We start from the raw sequence: 20,400 nt of genomic DNA, 5'->3' as shown, positions 1-20,400 counted from the left end.
GCCGGGCCGAGGGCCCCCCCCCCCCCCCCCCCCCCGAGTGCACAAATTTTTGTGCACCGGGCCCCTAGTATATATATATTCATTTAGGTATTCTATGTATTTTACTTGGAGAATTTAGTCCATTTACATTTAAAGTAATTATTGTTAGGTAAGGACTTACTAATGCCATCTATTGTTTTCTGGCTGTTTTGTAGTTCTAAAAGTCAACCAACTATTGGTGGTTGATAGGATATATAATAACGGCAACTACTATTATATCAGTTTATAGCCATCTTCTTTCATGGTGAAGTGGGTTCTCTGGTTAGGAGTAACACCATGGGAGAAATACCATATTGTACACAAGACATTCAATGAAGATAGATATTGACATAGGGATTATGGGTAGGTAAGGCAAGTTTTCCTAAAGTTCTATGCATTGGATCTTTCCCTTCTCTGATACCTTTAAGGCCCCAGAGGCTGTAACAATTCTCTTTTCTAGATGATTGTCATATTAAAGACATACTACATATTGTTTTCTGTAGGAAAGGTTTATTTTTTCTTTTCTTTTACTACTGAATAGACACACCCTAATCTCCAGTAAAAGTGATGTATTATTTCCCAAGCATTTTGTGCTTTTCTGTACTTTATCCTTCATCTCTTTTTAAAAAAATATATATTTTATTGATTTTTTACAGAGAGGAAGGGAGAGGGATAGAGAGTTAGAAACATCAATGAGAGAGAAACATCGATCAGCTGCCTCCTGCACACCCCCTACTGGGGATGTGCCCACAACCAAGGTACATGCCCTTTTCCGGAATCAAACCTGGGACCCTTCAGTACGCAGGCCGACACTCCATCCACTGAGCCAAACCAGTTAGAGCTCCTTCATCTCTTAATCTTATGTTGAAAGTTCCTTATTCAAGAACAACACACAGAGAAAAAGTGAATTCTGCCTCTAAAGGCCCATAATATTTTGGATCTCTTAGCAGCTCTTTATAGTTAGTTACCTGTATGTATTTCCTTTATAATCTGGTCCATCCACTTGATTTTATGAATGAGAAAGTTGTGATTCAAGTTTTTAAGAGACCTGCTCTTAAGATATTTGAAACTAAGTAACATTTCTATAGAGAAGAAATAATTCACTTTTCTATTTACTTTTTATTATTTTTATAAAATTTGTAGGTCAGTATTATTTTCTTGTTAATACTTCTTTGATAATAAGAACATTCATTGTGGTAATAGTAATGACTACATTGTATGTACTTGATATTTATTTTTAATAGGAAAAACTCAAAAGACAGGCAAAAGAAAACACAGTTACTCTCAAAGAAAAAACTGACAAGGTAAGAGTTTTATATAATTTTTAGTTTTCTTTATAACCAATTCATTTTCTAACATTTACTTAGAAAATTTTTTTGTTCATAAGTAGGAAAAAAACATTTAAAATATATCACACAATTTCATTTTCTAAATTGTTTCTTGCTATTATTAAAAAGCATTTGCTAAAAACTTTAAAGCGGTGTCACTTGGAGATTTAGAGAAGTTCAACCTTCTATAATTTTTATTACAGTATTATCTTAAATTAGGTACATTTGTGTTTCTTGAGAATTTTCTGTTAGAGGCAAAATATTTTCATTAAAGATTCTAAAGCTTATATTTAGATTATGTCTAGTTTGGGGTTTGAGAGGGCTAAATAAATGACATCCTGCTTTTCTTAAGTCTGAACCAATTGAGAAAGACAATGAAAACCAAAATAATATCTTTATTATTGATAAGTAATATTGGAGAATGTAGCTTATATTTGAAGGTAAGGGGATTTCTTCATCTTGAAATCCCAAATTAGAAATATTTGTCTACTTTGTCACGGTAGATCTGAACTGGAACAAGTTATCCACTTAAAAATGGCTGCTCTTGTAAAACATGGCATAAAGGGGAGGAGAGCAGAATGTGTGCTTCCTCTGGTACCCAAGAGTAAGGAAGGGTTTGAACTATATTTGCCCAGTTTTTCCTTTCAAATTCACTAGTCCCATTAAGTCATTGTTCTTCCCCTAAGGAGAAAGAGGTTAGGAATGTTACCCTAGTATTGCTTTCTACACATGGAAGGAAGCACCAGGTATGTAGAAGAGCGATACCCCTCAGTTTCTCACACATTACAGAAGAATTCTAAATGCAAGTTTTAATGATTAAACATTCTTTCTACACAGTGATATAATCAGTCCTAAGTCCCCACAGAGGTTGCTTTTGACTATAAACTGAAAGTGACAGTAGTTGACAACAGTTGAGTTTTAGGTATCCAGCAGTCGCCAACCAGTGGTCCATGGAACTCTGGTGGTCCATGAGGTCCGAAAGGTTGGCAACTGCTGGATAAAACAATTTTGTTATATTTGGGTTCAAAGAAAGAGAAGGAAAGAAATATTATACCTGTAGGTGAATATTGAATGCTTCATATGTTCCAAATATTGTGGTAGGCACTTGAAAAAATATTTGGAGAAATTATTGTCATATTAAAATTAGCCAGCAGGATTAGGTAATGGTCTAAGGGAAGTGTCAGACAAAGATAAATAAATTGGTTAAATTCTAATATTTATTTCCAAATATAGAATGTATTCATACTATGCAGGTATATATTCCATATTGTTATAAAGTTGTTTTGACTCATGTATAATTCCAGTAATATATGCCTATTATTTATATCTGTTATCAAATAGATTAGTAAATGCCTTATATTGTATCTGGGGGTCTGGATATATATGACAAATAATGAGAAAATGAAAAAAGAAATAATTTAAATATGCTTTTATTTTCTATATTTTATTCCAAAATTATGGAAATATCATAAGTCTTTATATAATAATCATTAGGTTTATCAAACATGTCTGAATTTGGGCAAGTTACTTAACTTTCTCATGCCTCAGTATTCTCATTTATAAAGGGGTAATAATAGTAGCTATTTCCTAAAGTTGTTATGAGGATTAAGTGAAGTAGTATTTGTAAAGCACTTAAAATAGTGCTCAGCACACAGGAAATGCCATATAAGTGCTTAAAAAGTACAACAGAGAAAATCATGAATGTTCTGAATATATGCATCACTGGAAGTATAACATTTAGAAAAGAAGGTAACTTGTAGGAACGTGCATACATTTCCATGATGTATTACGAAGAGGGTTATTTCAGTATTCTAGAATGAGGAGGGGCAGTTGCATTTTCTTTTAGGCTACCAGGCTATCCAGGAAATGTTAATTCTCAGACATGGCCACATGGTGGTGTAGTTGCCATTATCAGTCCTTTTTGGGGAGAAACATTTGTCCGTGAAAGCAGTTACATTTTGGAGACTACTGATGAAGAAGAATAACTTTGTTTTCATTAAAATTGTGCTATCAACTATGATGTATAAATGTTTAGGAAAAAGAATGCAGAAGTGCAACTGTGAAAAAATATTACTAAGATTCATACCTACTGGAAAAATGACTATAAAAGTGAGATCACTAGGACTAGTCAGGAAACCTACAAGTCACCTTACTTAGCTCCTTGATTATATAAATGGATAAATTTAAGTCTGGAGATACTTAGTGACTTAGTTAAAATCACCTAGCAAAGTAGTAAAAGTTCCTGGAGAAAAGAGCATACTTGACTCCTAGTTCAGTGTTTTTTATAGTACTTGTGGTCATGTCATAGTCCTGCACTCTGTACCCTGTACCCTCCTAATTTGAGTAATGATCTATCTCACTGCAGATTCAACCACCAACCTTTTGAAAGTGTAGCCTCCCCCACCTTTTGGTTGTTGTGTGTGCGCTTCATTCTTTCTTATAAGTGGTTGTTGCCTTGATTGTATTCATGGATATGATGGTGACCAACAAAAGTGGTAAAATAGAAAGTAATAGGCATGAGGTTCATGTAGGGTTCCACTAAAGCAGCTATTGTTACTAGCTTTTACTGGAAAGCTATGTCAGGTGCTGAGGGAAAGATATATAAAGGTAGAGAGAAAGGGAACCAAATAAATTGAGTTGAAATAATATCTAAGTATTTAGAGTAAATTTGCATTTTGTTTATTTTCAGAGTTGAAACAAATAGCTACTTTACATTTTTTCTGACAATTTCTCTAGTTCTTTATTATCATAATTTTTGTTCCCCCCCTTTTTTTGAGGGGAGTGAGGTTGGTGGATAGGAAAAAACTGACATTTATTAATAGATAAGAGAAGATATGAAAGCATAAAAGAGAATAAATGGAAATGAGAATAAATTGCCCTCTAGTTTTTAGACTATTAGAATGAACCACGGATTAAGGCATTTTGCCACCAGGAATAGAGATTTTTCTTTATAGAATCCTCAGTTTTCGATCAGATAGAGTTGAGATATCGTCTTTGTTTTCATAGCAGCTCTCTGAAGACAGGAAGGGGCAGATACCATTTTCATCTTAAATAGGAAAATGAAGTGACCAAAAATGAATTAATTATTTAATTTAATTAGTATGTCATTTATTCAAAGTTATCTAGTCAATAATAAATTTGGGGGTAAATTTTAGTTTATTCCTGTGTTATTTCTACTAGTTGCTACATTGTAATTAAAATGACATTTAACTATTTTATTCATTTCTATTGTCTAATACAGTATTAGGAAACAACTTGAAATAGAAAGAGAAGAAAAAGAAAAACTCAAAAGACAGGTAAAAGAAAACGCAGTTACTCTCAAAGAAAAAACTGACAAAAAAATACAGACATCTTTATCGGAAACACTTACAACCAGTTATCGGAAATTTGATCCTAAAGTAGCTCCTTCACAAAATATATCTCGAAACTTCACATCAGCTGATTATGGCAAACCCAAAGAAAAAAAAGACAATCTGAGGACACCTGCCAAAAGTACTTTATCTGAACCATTACCAAAGGTTGGTTGGTAAAATTTCAAAAGAAGTAGTAACTTTTTAATTAAAAAAGACAGTTTGGTGTTATATACCACATATCTAGTATCAGACATGTTAGTAGATATAAAGCCAATTTTGTAAAAGTTTCCATTTTTTGTGATACCAACATGAAATGTGTTTGATTTTTTTCTGTCACTGCCCACAACTTAATGGCATCTTGGCAGCTTTCATAACTTTCTAGCATTCACCAATGCATAGGTCCCTGATGTGGGAAAAGTTTCTCCACCTGTCTCTACCCCTCTAAGCTAAAATACCATGTCTTTCTCTCCCAATTTCCTTAATATAACTGGGAATAAGGAAGTTTGGTGATTGTGGGGCTTGCTTTTACATAAAACACTTTTTAGTAAGCCCCAGAGAAGGACCTGGCCTTAATTATAGGTCACTTTGTTTAGAATATCTGTTACTAGCACTTTCCCCCTCAGCTGTGTGCCCCTGTAAACAATTCCAGAGCAAAAGGAAGAGTTCCACTCATATGCTGTTATATATACACTAGAGGCCCGATGCACGAAATTTGTGCAAGGGGCTTGGCTCTTGCAGCTGCAGCAGCTTGCCTCGGCTCTCACAGCCCTGGCTTTGTCCGGAAGGTCGTCTGGCTGTCTGGTCTAATTAGCGTATTATGCTTTTATTACTGTAGATTATCCAACTCAGAAGCTATGAAAATTAATTTACATAGCTTAGAGAAGCTTTTATATAAAGCTATTTTTTACTTACTATATTATTTAGAATATGAAAAGATTTCTATTAAAGAATGACCTTACTTTAAAAAACTTTTAATTGGCAGCTCCTTTTTGATAGGAATGCAGAAGCCTGAGGTGAGCATTCAGGTCATAGGCATCTGTTTAGATATATAACCATAAAATATTTTTAAATCTGAAAAAAAATAAAAAACTTTTAATTGAAATATATGCAAGAAGAACACATAGATCTTAATTATACAACTTGATGAATTTTTACAAAACCAAACATAACCTTATAACCATCACTCAGATTAAAACATGAAATGTTATCACCTCAGAAGAGCTTCTTATTCCCTCTTCCAGTTACTAGCCCTCCCCCAAGGCCAACTGTTTTTTCAGTAATACTTTTAATTACATGATTATAATTATACAATTTCTACTATTCAGTATTTTGTATAAAACCAGTTACAATATACATGATTTTCAAATGTGACAGTACTTACCAGACTACATAGATGTGCAAAGTTTACTTGCCATTATGAAACTTTATCTTAAAAATAACTTCAGGAAAATAAACATGAAACCAATTCTCTCAGCTTTATAAAATACTAGAGGCCCGGTGCACAAAAATTTATGAGGGGATGATGGCTGTTTGCAGCTGGTCACACCCCCTTCAGGGTGGGGGTCCCCACTGGGGTGCCTGGCCAGCCTGGATGAGGGGATGATGGCTGTTTGCAGCTGGTCACACCCCCTTCAGGGTGGGGGTCCCCACTGGGGTGCCTGGCCAGCCTGGATGAGGGGATGATGGCTGTTTGCAGCTGGTCACACCCCCTTCAGGGTGGGGGTCCCCACTGGGGTGCCTGGCCAGCCTGGATGAGGGGATGATGGCTGTTTGCAGCTGGTCACACCCCCTTCAGGGTGGGGGTCCCCACTGGGGTGCCTGGCCAGCCTGGATGAGGGGATGATGGCTGTTTGCAGCTGGTCACACCCCCTTCAGGGTGGGGGTCCCCACTGGGGTGCCTGGCCAGCCTGGATGAGGGGATGATGGCTGTTTGCAGCTGGTCACACCCCCTTCAGGGTGGGGGTCCCCACTGGGGTGCCTGGCCAGCCTGGATGAGGGGATGATGGCTGTTTGCAGCTGGTCACACCCCCTTCAGGGTGGGGGTCCCCACTGGGGTGCCTGGCCAGCCTGGATGAGGGGATGATGGCTGTTTGCAGCTGGTCACACCCCCTTCAGGGTGGGGGTCCCCACTGGGGTGCCTGGCCAGCCTGGATGAGGGGATGATGGCTGTTTGCAGCTGGTCACACCCCCTTCAGGGTGGGGGTCCCCACTGGGGTGCCTGGCCAGCCTGGATGAGGGGATGATGGCTGTTTGCAGCTGGTCACACCCCCTTCAGGGTGGGGGTCCCCACTGGGGTGCCTGGCCAGCCTGGATGAGGGGATGATGGCTGTTTGCAGCTGGTCACACCCCCTTCAGGGTGGGGGTCCCCACTGGGGTGCCTGGCCAGCCTGGATGAGGGGATGATGGCTGTTTGCAGCTGGTCACACCCCCTTCAGGGTGGGGGTCCCCACTGGGGTGCCTGGCCAGCCTGGATGAGGGGATGATGGCTGTTTGCAGCTGGTCACACCCCCTTCAGGGTGGGGGTCCCCACTGGGGTGCCTGGCCAGCCTGGATGAGGGGATGATGGCTGTTTGCAGCTGGTCACACCCCCTTCAGGGTGGGGGTCCCCACTGGGGTGCCTGGCCAGCCTGGATGAGGGGATGATGGCTGTTTGCAGCTGGTCACACACCCTTCAGGGTGGGGGTCCCCACTGGGGTGCCTGGCCAGTCTGGGTGGGGGGCTGAGGGCTGCTTTCAGGCTGGCGGTTGTTGACTGAAGCTCCCAACCGCTCCTTTTTTTTCTCTTTTTTTATTTTATTCTGGGCCAGCTTTAGCTCTGGCTCTAGCTCTGAGGCTTCGTATCTGGTTTGTTTGCCGTTCTATAATCGAAACAATGTATAACTCCAGCTCTGAGATCCCGGCTGGCTGAAAGCTGGTTTCTGGGGTTTTGTTTAGCTTCTATATTTGTTACAAAGTTTCTTAGAGTTGCAGCTCAGAGGCCGGCAAGTCAGGCGGGGAACGTTGGAGTCTGCAGTCACTGGAGCAAGCAAGCCTCATGTTCGCTTCCAGCTGCCTGGCTGCCGGCCGCCATCTTGGCTGACAGTTTATTTGCATAAGGATATGCTGATTAGCCAATGGGAAGGGTAGCGGTCGTACGCTAATTACCATGTTTCTCTTTTATTAGTGTAGATGATTAGAAATATACATTTTAATTAAAAAAGATAATGATTGATCAAATACTGAATAATCAGTTACATTTTAAAACTTTTAATAATCTATACATGAGTACAGGTTAGATAAAAGTCTTAATATAAAACTTCAGTACTATAATGAGATGGAAATATCTTCTGAAATTTAATTCTAGGCAATTGAGGTAATTTCCTACACAGTTCCAACTTCCAATATTAGATGTATTACCTCTTTTTGCATTTTCTATAAATAGAACTATAAATTTTTTGCTTTTTTTCACTTAATATTATATTTGTGGGTTCATCCATATTGTTGCTTGAAGTTGTAGATTATTTTTATTTCTATATAGTATTTCATTGTGTGTCTGCACCACAGTTTATCTATTGTATTGTTAATAGACATTTGGGTAGTGTCCAGATTGGGTTTTATGTATAGTGTTGCTATAAAAATTCTAGTACTTAACATGTATGCATTCTAGTACTTAACATGTAGGTTGGCTATGTCTCCAGGAGTGAAATTGCCCATGTAAGGGTTATAGGCTTATGCATAATGCATTCCATCTTAATAGATACTGCCTGAGTTGTTTTTACTCTGATACAAAATGTATGTGTGTTTTTCTTATACTTCAGTTCTCTAACTCTCCAGACACTAACTGGGTGTCCTATAATTTGATTCAATTCTGACACTAACTATCTGGACTTAATGTAGACCCCCCAGATTAAGGGCTCAATCCCACAAGGCTCCCACTTCAGATGGCAGTCACAGTCTTGGCTTGCCATCATTTGTACTACTGACCAGCTGGCTATAAATTGGGGCTTCCTATAACTCCCTCCTCAATTTGCTAGCATGACTCTCAGAACTAAGGAAATTACTCACTATTTCCAGTTCATTATAAAGGACACAACTCAGGAACAGCCAAATGGAAAAGATGCATAGTAAAAAATGAGACCAAGGAAGAAATCAGAAATTATCTTGAGACAAATGAAAATGAATACACAACAGTCCAAAACCTATGGAACACAATAAAAGCAGTCCTAAGAGGGAACTGGATGAAAGGAAGGTGAAGGGATTAGCCAAAGGTTTTTAAATCTGAACCCATATATGCAAAACCCATATATGCAAAACCCACCAACAACAGTATGGTGATGGCCAGAGAGGGAAGGGGAGGCGGTAGCTAGGTGGAGGCGGCCAAATAGGGAAAATAGGAAGATATTTGTAATAGTGTCAACATTAAAAATAAAGAAAAAAATTTAAAAAATAACATTTATATCGACAAAGTCCAATGACTAGGCTTCCTTAGAGACAGATTCTGTTGATTGTTCCCTCATTCTCCCATGTAAGGGCCATAATTTCATGGTTTTTGTTTTTTTCATGTCTCATTTTTTTCTTGAAATCTGAAAATTAAAAATAATATAATGTGAGCTCTGGGAATCAGATTCTACCTTCTCCACTGGGTTTGTTGTTGCTTCTGCTTGTCATAGTTGTTACTGTTTGTTTAATGACCTTTCTAAACTAATCCTGTAAAGTTTGTATTATTTTAGTGCCATTGAAGTCTCTACTTGGTTAGCTTTATGTTCAACTAATGTTTGAACAGATAGCTCCTTAAAAACTTGTACCAACAAATCTCCCAAACTTTGCCATGGACTATTTGTTAGGGCATGCCTTTAACACTCCGCTAGATAGTTGACAACTCAGTCTTAGCCTTCAATTCCTGCTTGTGCAGACCCTCAAGATCTGACAGAGGTAAAAGCTTAGGGCCTTTTCAGGTCTTTACTGTGCTTACTCACAGCCCTATGTATGTGCATAGCTTTCTATATTTTCAGGAGTATGCCAGAGCTTTTCAAAAACCCTTTGGGCATCTCATTTGTAAGCTGTACTCCTAAATTTTTGTGTAATCTATCATTTACCCCAACTGATAGTCCTTGTCTTAGTGAGCTGCAAAGTTAAAACACTTGCCTGTAATTGTTTTTGAGAAATGCTATTCCCTAATCTACACACACCAAGTTGAAAGTTTTTTTTTGTACTGAGTGAGCTCTGAGTCAGGTCAAAAACAAACTGCCTTGTAAGTGAGGACTTCCAGAGAACCACCATACAAGTCAAATAAGGACAGCCCTTTGGGAATACAGCTTTGAAAGAACCCCTAGTTCTGTTCTGCTCTTCTAAGGCTGCCAGGCTGAACCACGAATGTGGGCTGTTATTTTTTCAAGGGTAACATAGAGCTGGAGGACAGAGGATGGGACAAGGAAAAGTTAATGGAAAATATCTCTAGGTTATGGCAAGCTTTGATTAATTCTAAGAGTTCTGAAAAAGCTGACACCATTTTTCATCAGTATTTTCTTTGCTTTGTGAGAGAGCGAATTTTCGGAGCTTCTTTGCCATTTTTGCTGATTTCGCTGACCTTACTTTTTAAAGATACTTTTAAAAATTATAAAACTTACAGGGCAATATGGAATAACAAACATTGACTAATGTGAATTACTTTACCAACAAAAAACTGGCAAACTTATTTTCTTATAAATAAGGATTTTTGTTGAGAGAGCAGTGCTCACTCAATTGTTTGGTTTTAATAATTGCTAGAAAAATTAAAGCCCCTCTTAAGATCGGTGATTGTTAAAACTAGTGTTTCTTTCTCTTCCTTTTACTCTCTCCCTCTTCACCCTCTAATATCTTCTTCAGTAAGTTCAAGGGAAAGAGAAAGTTCACTATTGTATATTTTTTTGAAGAAAGTTATAAAAGTTTTATTACCAAGAACATCTAAATTAAATTCTTATTCAAAATTTATACTTCATAAACATGCCAACAATAATGGAGAGTTATTGATTACTAAAGACTCAACTTGCCTTTGTTAATAACGTATGTTTTATTTGATGGGATAATGTGTTGTTTTTCTTTTTGGGTAGGCATATACTGTGAAGACACCAACGAAACTAAAAATTCAGCCAAGAGAAAACAAGAATGCACCCATTGAAGAGAATACTAAAAAGAGAAAAATGGTCTTTGAGTTTGATATTAATTCAGATAGTTCAGAATCTGCTGATCTTCTGGTAAACACATTGCAAATAATCAGTATTTATTATTTGTTTACATTATTGTGTACTTTATTTCTTGATAAAGAAATATCCTATTATTTGTCAATACTAAATACAGTAGAACTTTACTATAACAGAATCCTATGCTTTTACAGAATTTAAAGAAATTAGGGTTCAAATAATTTTTCTAAATTTTAGAAAACATTGCATTTTGAAATACTTGATATAACATAGTTGCATTTGAAATAATTAACCATATTGTTTTCCAACAGTGTTATAAAGGAGCTTTTACTGCATTTTCTTTTCTTTTCAAAAAAGAAAGGTTAGCCCTAGCCAGTTTGGCTCAGTGAATGGAGCTAGCCTACCTGGATTTGAATCGTGGTTCCACCTCTAACTAGTTATATAATCTTGAGCAAGTTACTTAATATTTGTGTCTCAGTTCCTCCCCTATTTAAAATGAGGATAATAGTATACCTACTTCACAAAATTGTATTAAAACTAATTAAAATATGCAAAGTGCTTAAAACAGTGCCTGACATAAAGAAAGTACTAAATAAGTGTTAGCTATTATTATTTGGGAGGATTACAATACTCATAAATTGATAACTGATATTTTAATTTTTATGTGATTATAAATGCTTCCTGTATAGGACTTAAGTGTGGGTTGAGTAAGTAGGCTGGGAGTAAGGGGAGGAGAAAGTGGTAATAAAAAGCCTCTGAAACTGAAATAGAAGTTAGAAAAATACTATTCACACGCATCTTGTATTTTACATAACCTTTCAGGAATATAGTTAATAGGATCAAAATTTAGGTCTTTGCCAGAATGAGGCTATTTTGTCATAGTCTTCTTTCTTTAGTATTCTTTTTTGTCTCTTTTTTTCTTTTTCCTCTCTCTTCCCTCTTCTTTCTTCCTCCCTCCTCCTTCACCTTTCCCTCCTCCTCCCCTTCATATGTGGTATGTAGACAAAATTTTAATAATGTAATATTTATGATGGCAATACCCAAGTTATATTTTTGTATTTTTCTTTAAGACCATGGTTTCAGAGGAAGAGACATTGAAAAAGCTAGGCAAGAATTATTCTTCAACAACTTCTCATTTTTGTGTCAGAACACCAAAAAAGGTAACTTACAAATTTATTTCAGAAAGCACATTTCAAAAGCTGGACTTTAATTTTTTAATTAAACATATTATGATTTTATTTTGAATTCAGACCCCTTCATCTCTAACAGCCCTTGGATCTGCGCCGAAATTCGGAGCTATGAGGAAAATGCGGGATGACCGTTGGGCTGTGATTGCTAAAGTGGATAGGAGAAAAAAACTAAAGGAAGCAGAAAGGCTATTTGTTTAATTTCAGAAAATCAGTGTGATTAAGGAGGCTAATAACAAAATTCATAGTTAACTTTTTCTCACTTTATAAAGAGCCAATTTTTTTCTGTAATTGAGGCTTTTTAATGTTTGCATACATTATTTATTTCTTTATATTTTTGTGTAAATGTGAAATAACTACATGTTATCTGAAAAATTGTCATTGTATTCAGATAGATGATTATATTTTGTTTTTACCTTTTTTTGGTTTTCATGAAAACTGTTTTGGCTAAGTTTTCAAATTATAAAGTTAGCCATTGAATGCTAGGAATAGACTATTGAGATTTACTTTTAATTCTTGACTATTAAAATATTTTGAATGCAAATAAATGCTTCTCCTTGATTCTGTAGATAGCAACTCTACTTACTATCAATTATCTGTATTGTTTAAGAAAAAATTGAAAGGAGTTTAATAAACAGATTTTGTTTCAAATGGCAGATTATTCTAATGTGACTCCTACAGATAATTCAGACTTCAGATGGATAAATTGATTTTTAAAAAAGTATCTGTTGCACAAGATTTCACGGAAGTAGAGCATTTTGCAAGCTACCACACTCACTCTTTGAGGAGGGTAAAATATTAATAAGTCTCATTCTAGACAGCTAATCATTAAAATTTTGATAATACTATTAATTTTTAAAATCTTGAGCTCATTTTATCCAAAGTTTACAGTTCTGAAGCAACTTTACCTAGTTTATAAAATTGACAATTTTTTTAGTTGCTGGAAAAGGCTATACCAGTATAACTTCCTAAATTACTTCACTTATCCAACATTCATTGTTGAATATTTATGGATTGTCTACCTAAGGATGAAGCATAGTTCTAGATCAGTGGTTCTCAACCTTCTGGCCCTTTAAATACAGTTCCTCACGTTGTGACCCAACCATAAAATTATTTTTGTTGCTACTTTATAACTGTAATGTTGCTACTGTTATGAATTGTAATGTAAATATCTGATATGCAGGATGGTCTTAGGCAACCCCTGTGAAAGGGTCGTTCGACCGCCAAAGGGATCTCGACCCACAGGTTGAGAACCGCTGTTCTAGATACTGGGGTACAACCATGAGCAAAACAAAATAAACCCTCTGTTCTTCTAGAGCTTACATTTTAGTGAGGGAAATAGACAATAAACAGAATAAATAAATGAAACATATAGTATATTAGTTAATGGTAATTGCTAAGGAGGAATGAGACAGGGCAGAGTATTAGGGAGCATGAAAGGGGTTGAAATTTTATGTAGGGTGGCCCTCACTAAAATGACAGTTGAATAACATGTCTGTGGCTATCTGGGGTAAATATTTTTGGCAAAAGAAACAGGAAATACAAAGGCCCAGAGATGGCGGGGGGGTGGGGGGGTGCCTGATATATCTGGGAAGCAGCAAGGAGGCCACTGTGGCTGGAGGATAATGTGCAAAAGGAAGAGTAGAAGGAGAAAAGGCTTGAAAATGAACAGGATGGGCGTGCAGATTATGTAGTGCTTGTAAGCCGCTTTAAGAGCTTTGGCTTTACTCTGAATAAGATGTGAAATCAGTAGATTTTTTTGAGCAAAGAAGAGCCATGATCTGACTCACGTTTTAGCATATGGATCTTTCTTTTTGACCACTGTGTTGAAAACATTATGAAAAGGGGACAAAGACAAACAGAAAATGGGTTTAATAATACATATGAGAGATTGTAAGTGACTTGAACAAGGGTGACAGCAGCAGGGGAATAAAGTGGTCAACTTCTGGATTCATTTTGAAAATTAGATGTGAGATGTGGTAAGAAAGAGAAAGGACCAAGGATAGCTTCAATATTTTTGCTTGAGCTGTAGTTTTGGACATGTTAGGTTTGAAATGTCTATTGGACATCCAAATAGAGATGGTAAGTTGGTTTAGAGACAATTCCAGGGTAATGGTATAAATTTGGGAGCCAACAGCATGTTTAAAGTTATTGAAATAGTCCAGGTGAGAGAAGGGAAAGTTTCTTAGATTGGAAGTTTAAGTTCCAAACTTTTAGATTAGATCTAACACCTGTCCTAAGAAAAATATCCATAACTTTATCATTCTACTCCTAAAATGTCTCCTTCATGTAAATGTAAAAATTAATGATGTCAAAGAGCAAGTTGCTTTGGTTGATATAAAGGTTAGAAATAAATTATTCATAATTCAGGCAACCTGAATTGAGTATAATTAATAGTCCACAGGCTTTAGTAGTACATCAAGAACTTTAATCAGGGCAGGTCAACTGTGGGTTAGAAATAGGAAATGGCAAACAGGAGACAGATAAGACTTAACATTATTTAAGTTATGAAATAAGAGTTTAGAGTTGGAGGTAACTGAAAAGATCACTTAAACATCAGTAATTTGAGGCCTATAAAAGCAATAAAAAAGAAAGGGAAAAGATAGTTTTAAAAATGACTTAAATTCTGTATGCATATACATAATTTACATCAATACATAAATGTAATCATTTAAAATCTTAATGCCCTCCTTTTTCCCCTTTTGCTTTCTCCCTTACCCACTCTCTTTTCTCCATACACATCAGAGTCCCCCTCCATCAAATTCCCCTCTCCTAGTAACCTTTGAGAAGAACATAGAGGGTATCCTTTTTCCACCCTCCATGATAGATTGATAATAGATGTAATGTATTTAGTTGTATTTTTACATATGCAGGCATGAGTTTATTATAGTAGGCATATAGTGGGATCTTATTGTTTTAATTTTCATTTCTCTGCTGACATATGATGTGGAATATCTTTTCATAAGCTTATTTGCCATCTGTATGTCTTCTTTGGTGAGATCTCTTCAGCCTTTTGTCCGTTCTTAAATCAGGTTGTTAAGTTTTAAGAGTTCTTTGTATATTTTGGATAACAATCCTTATCTGATACGTCTTTTACAAACATTTTCTCCAGTCTGTGTCTTCTCATTCTTTTGACACTATGGGCTTTTTAGCTATACTTTCATTTTTAGTGGTTGTTCTAGGATTTGCCATATACATAGTTTACCTCAAATACTATTATGGCACTTCACATATAGTGTAAGAACCATACAGAAATATATTTCTATTTCCCATTTCTGTCTTTTCTTGACATACAGTTTACTTCTTGACATACAGTTTACTTCTACGTATGTTATAAATCCCACAATACATTGTTATTTTTGCTTTAAGTTGTCAATTGTCATTGTTTTAAAGTTAGGTGAAATTCATATAATAAAATTAAGCACTTTAAAGCGAACATTTTTCTGGTATTTAATATGTCCACAATGTTGTGCAAACACTACCTTTATCTAGTTTCAAATAATTTTCCACATCCCCAAGGGAAACCCTGTACTCATTAAGTTATTTTCCCTTATTTCCTACTTCCCCCAGTCCCTGATAAACTACTAGTTTGCGTTCTGACTCCATGGCCTTACCTATTCTGTATATTTCAAATTAGTGGAATCAGACTATACGTGATCTTTTTGCTTTTTAATCCTCACCCAGGGATATTTTTCCATTGATTTTTTAGAGAAAGTAGAAGAGAGAGGGAAAGACAGAAATATCCATGTGAGAGAAACACATCCATTGCTTGCATCCTGCATGAGCCCCAACCAGGGCTTGGGCCAGGGAGGCTTCTGCAACCGAAGTACATATCCTTGCCTGGGAATTGAACCCGGACCCTTCAGTCCACGGGCCAATGCTCTATCCACTGAGCCAACCAGCTAGGGCTATACGTGATCTTTTGAGTCTAGCTTCTTTCACTTCATTTGTTTTTTTAACACACATAGCGAAGGAAGTTCACTGCATTACTAGTATTAGTTTATTATTTCTTGGCTTCCAAGAAATAATAAATTAATTAGTAAATTAATATTTACTAACAGAATTCTTTGTTGATTTTTACATATAACAATACTGTGATTCTTTTAAAGTAAAAGGTGTACTAAACAAAGATGAGAAAACTTAAAAATAATTTTTGGTGAGATTAATAACATTGTTGATTAGTTGCTGAGAAGTGGTTACACGTGTTATTGTGAGTACAGTTAATACTGCTTATATTATTCAGCCAGAGAAATAATATCTAATTACCAAGAGGTTATATAAAGAAAGAAAAATAGAGTGAATGATATACTAAGGGATAGAGAAGTAAGTTTTATATACAGGAAAGAATACTTGATACTGATCTTTTGTAACACTGAGTTTTATTACAGAATATGTTAGCAATTCCTATTAACATTTATATATGATCCCAACTTAAAAACGTTTTGAAATGGAGAAAGCTTTTGTAAATTCATATTAATGTGGCGTATTGGGGGCTTTAACTTATCAAAGGGAGAAGTAAATTGACATAATTTTATACATATTAAATTAGTTTTGTCTCTCCACTTGAGAGCTTCAAGATAATACAATGATTAATATGCACATTAGGTCCAACTCTACTTACTATCAATTATCTGTATTGTTTAAGAAAAAATTGAAAGGAGTTTAATAAACAGATTTTGTTTCAAATGGCAGATTATTCTAATGTGACTCCTACAAATAATTTAGACTTCAGATGGGTAAACTGATTTTTTTAAAAAGTGTCTGTTGCACGAGATTTTAGAATTTCACAGAAGTAGAGCATCTTGCAAGCTACCACACTCACTCTTTGAAGGAGGGTAAATATTAATAAATCTCATTCATAGCCAATGCCATTCCTCTGTTTAGCTAATTGAATATTGAGGCTTTATTTTCCTTTTAAAAATGAGTCACCGGCCCTGACCGGTTTGGCTCAGTAGATAGAGCGTCGGCCTGCAGACTGAAGGGTCCGAGGTTCGATTCCGGTCAAGGGCATGTACCTTGGTTGCGGGCACATCCCCAGTAGGGGGTGTGCAGGAGGCAGCTAATCAATGTTTCTCTCTCATCGATGTTTCTAACTCTCTATTCCTCTCCCTTCCTCTCTGTAAAAAATCAATAAAATATATTTTAAAAAAAGAAAAAAATGAGTTACAGTTTTAATGCAATAAAAAGGCCATCGGGAAACTTCGATTTTAGTATGGCTTCATTGTAACTATAGAATATTAGAGCAGTTAATAATGTGCGGGCACATCCCCAGTAGGGGGTGTGCAGGAGGCAGCTGATCAATGTTTCTCTCTCATCGATGTTTCTAACTCTCTATTCCTCTCCCTTCCTCTCTGTAAAAAATCAATAAAATATATTTTAAAAAAAGAAAAAAATGAGTTACAGTTTTAATGCAATAAAAAGGCCATCGGGAAACTTCGATTTTAGTATGGCTTCATTGTAACTATAGAATATTAGAGCAGTTAATAATGTCTCTTTGTATCTAATTATAAACTCTGGAAATAGCACCTTCATTTCCACTTATTTACACATTTAGTAAGTACTGATTGAACATCTAGTATGTGAAATAGTCTGATTTTACTATTTATGGGGCCTACATTCTAGTTGGAAGGGAAAAAACAATAAACATGTAAACAAGTAATACAATATTAGAAAGTTATAAGTGCTATGAAAAAGGAATGAATGAGATAGTGGGATAAAAAGTGTCAGGGGCAGATTTAATGGTCAAGGGAAGCTGTTCTGAGGAAGTCATTTTTAAGCTGAGATGATGAAGCCATTTGAAGATCTGGTGAAAGAGGTCTTCATCATGAACAAATAGCACATGCGAAAACCCTATTGCAAGAACAGGTTTAAAATATTCAAAGGAACATAGTAAATAAAAGGTGGAATGAGACTGTGGTATGACATGAAGTCAGAGTAATAGGTACAGATCATTTCTAGCTACTGGATTTTTAAGAACAGCTTTGTTGAGGTTTGACGTACAATAAACTGCATATATTATTTTCCTAGGGCTGCTATAATAAAGGAGATTGTTTCTTAATTTCTGTTTCTGATAGTTCAGGGTTGGTGTATAGAAACACCATAGATTTTTGTATATTAATTTTATATCCTGCAACTTTAACTGAATTCATTTATTCTAATGGTATTTTGGTTGAAAAAAAGTAGGCTTACAGTTGTGAGTACATAAAACACAGTTTATTCTTGTGTTATTACTACATATTATATTATTACCATTTGAACAAATGTAAAACTACTTCTGCCAACCCCTGTATATATAGTATGTAATCTGCAAACTGATAATTTTACTTCTTCCTTTCTGATTTGGATCCCTTTTAATTCTATTCCTGCCTAATTTCTTTGGCTAGGTCTTGTAATACTATGTTGAATAAAAGTAGCCATATTGGGGATCCTTATCTTGTTCCTGATCTTAGAGGAAAAGCTTCCATCTTTTCACCATTGAGTATGATGTTAACTGTGGGTTGTCATATATGGCCATTATTGTGTTGTGGTACATTTCCTCTACATAGACTTTGTTGAGAGTTTTAGGAAAACAATGCATAAATGATATTGTTGTATCCCTATAAATATTCTTCAACTTTGTTCTCTGAGTTAGTTCTGTTGTTTGCAAATAGTTAATCCTTTTGGGTCTTGCTTTAAAGATTTGTTAGACAGGGTCAGAGCAGCATTTAGTCTAGGCCTAATTTCCCCCCACAATTGAGGCAAAACCCTTCTAAGTATACTACCTAATTTCCCATGAATTAGGAAATTTTCCACTGTTGTTAGTTGGACCAAGTACTATGCCTATTTCTGTGTGAGTCCCAAGACTGCTCTTATTAATCCTTTCAGGTATTTCTTTCCCCAGCCTCACCTAGTTTCTTCACATGCATGAGTTTACCAGTTTTCAGCTGGATATTCAAAGAGATTATCTGCAGATCTCCAGAATTCTCTCTCTCTCTGCATTTCTCTCCTCTGTAATATGTTTCCCTGTGAACCCCAAGTGCCTTGAACTCCATGGACTCCCAAGCCCATCTCCTCAGTTTGGGGGACACTTCTTGCCTCTGCCTTTGATACCCATCCCTGCATGAGAAACTTTCTTCCAGCAGTAAGCTGTAGTTCCTTTGCCTGTTTTCTGTCTCTTTGGGATCACTTTCCTATCTTGCTTAACCTTTCATGTGTGTAGAACCATTGTTTCGTGTATTTTGTCCTGTTTATAGTTATTTGAGATGGGAGAGTAAATCCAGTCTGTAAATGAAAGTTCAATCTGCCTGGATTCTCTTAACAGTATGAGATCATATATATTAGAGCCCCTTTGAAAAGAAAATTATTACCCAAATGCATGATATTTTTTACAATTCTTTTAGTAGTAGGCCAAGAGTATGTCAGTTACCTATTATGTGTATATATATTTCCCAGGGATATGTACATAAATCTGCAAGAAACTGAGTACATGAATCAATACTTTATACAACAGAGGCACTACTTCCATTAGAAACAAGCATCTAACATTCCCACAGTTTCTGTACTTTTATCATCTTGCGTGAAATCACATGAAACAGGTTAAGTTTGGCATCCTCATTTTCACTTTACTCTTTTTCGATTTCTTCTCTTACTACATATTAGCTCACATTCCCAAGATTTGGGGGCCCCTGAAATGGCTATTCCTGGTATGTCTTCCAGATTCTGCCCTAACCTCTTCATTCCCCCTCCAGGTAGACTTGCCTATACCAGGCCTCATTTTTTTCATTAACTTTCATTAATTATAAAGATGAGGACAAGTGAAGACTTATGGGGTTGTCAATAATCTATAATAACATCTATGATTTATTGATCATCTGCCATGTGCTAGATGTTCTATATATTTTCCCTAATTCTATTAAACAACTAACCATGAGTGAGGCCTGGGGGACTTGGAGAAGGTTTTGCAGAAAGGGTGCTTTCTCAGTTAAGTCATGAAGGATGAGTAAGAGGGTGGGGGGGGGGGGGGGGGGGGGGGTCAGGCAGATGTTACACAGGGAATGGCATATGAAAAGACTTAGAGGGAAGAGAGTGTCTAACTAATTTGAGGAACTCAGTTCAGTTAGGCTGAAGAACATAGAAAGTGGAGAAAGGATGGAGAAGTTAAGGGGAGGGGTGGGAGCTGGGGAAAGATGAAATTAGAGATATGAAGGACTTTATAAATGATACTAAGAAGTTTTGACTTTTTTTAAAATTTTTTTATTAAATCTTTATTGTTCAGATTATTACAGTTGTTCCTCTTTTTTCCCCCCATAGCTTCCCTCCACCCAGTTCCCACCCCACCCTCTGCCCTTACCCCTCCCACTGTCCTCATCCATAGGTGT

The 20,400-nt window shown here is 36.3% G+C and overlaps 2 protein-coding genes across 3 annotated transcripts in view; both read left to right on the top strand.

The window, feature by feature from the left end:
- Positions 1–12,407, top strand: part of SYCP1 (synaptonemal complex protein 1) — a 75,121-nt gene extending 62,714 nt beyond the window's left edge. The window contains exons 33-36 of the mRNA XM_014534662.1: positions 4,626–4,864; positions 10,767–10,910; positions 11,927–12,016; positions 12,107–12,407. Coding sequence (XP_014390148.1) covers positions 4,626–4,864; positions 10,767–10,910; positions 11,927–12,016; positions 12,107–12,244 — 611 coding nt within the window. The 3' untranslated portion in view covers positions 12,245–12,407. The remainder of the gene's footprint in view (positions 1–4,625; positions 4,865–10,766; positions 10,911–11,926; positions 12,017–12,106) is intronic.
- TSHB (thyroid stimulating hormone, beta) overlaps positions 11,946–20,400 on the top strand; it is a 17,316-nt gene continuing 8,861 nt past the window's right edge. The window contains exon 1 of one of the 2 annotated variants that reach the window (XM_014534547.1): positions 11,946–12,016. The gene's annotated coding sequence lies outside the window, so the exon portion shown is untranslated. The remainder of the gene's footprint in view (positions 12,017–20,400) is intronic. The other variant, XM_014534546.1, reaches the window with a different exon arrangement.

Source organism: Myotis brandtii, unplaced genomic scaffold, assembly GCF_000412655.1.
Source record: "Myotis brandtii unplaced genomic scaffold, ASM41265v1 scaffold131, whole genome shotgun sequence".
NCBI lineage: Eukaryota > Metazoa > Chordata > Mammalia > Chiroptera > Vespertilionidae > Myotis > Myotis brandtii.
Note: the sequence above shows the minus strand (reverse complement) of the source record. Positions and strands in the feature narration are given on the sequence as shown.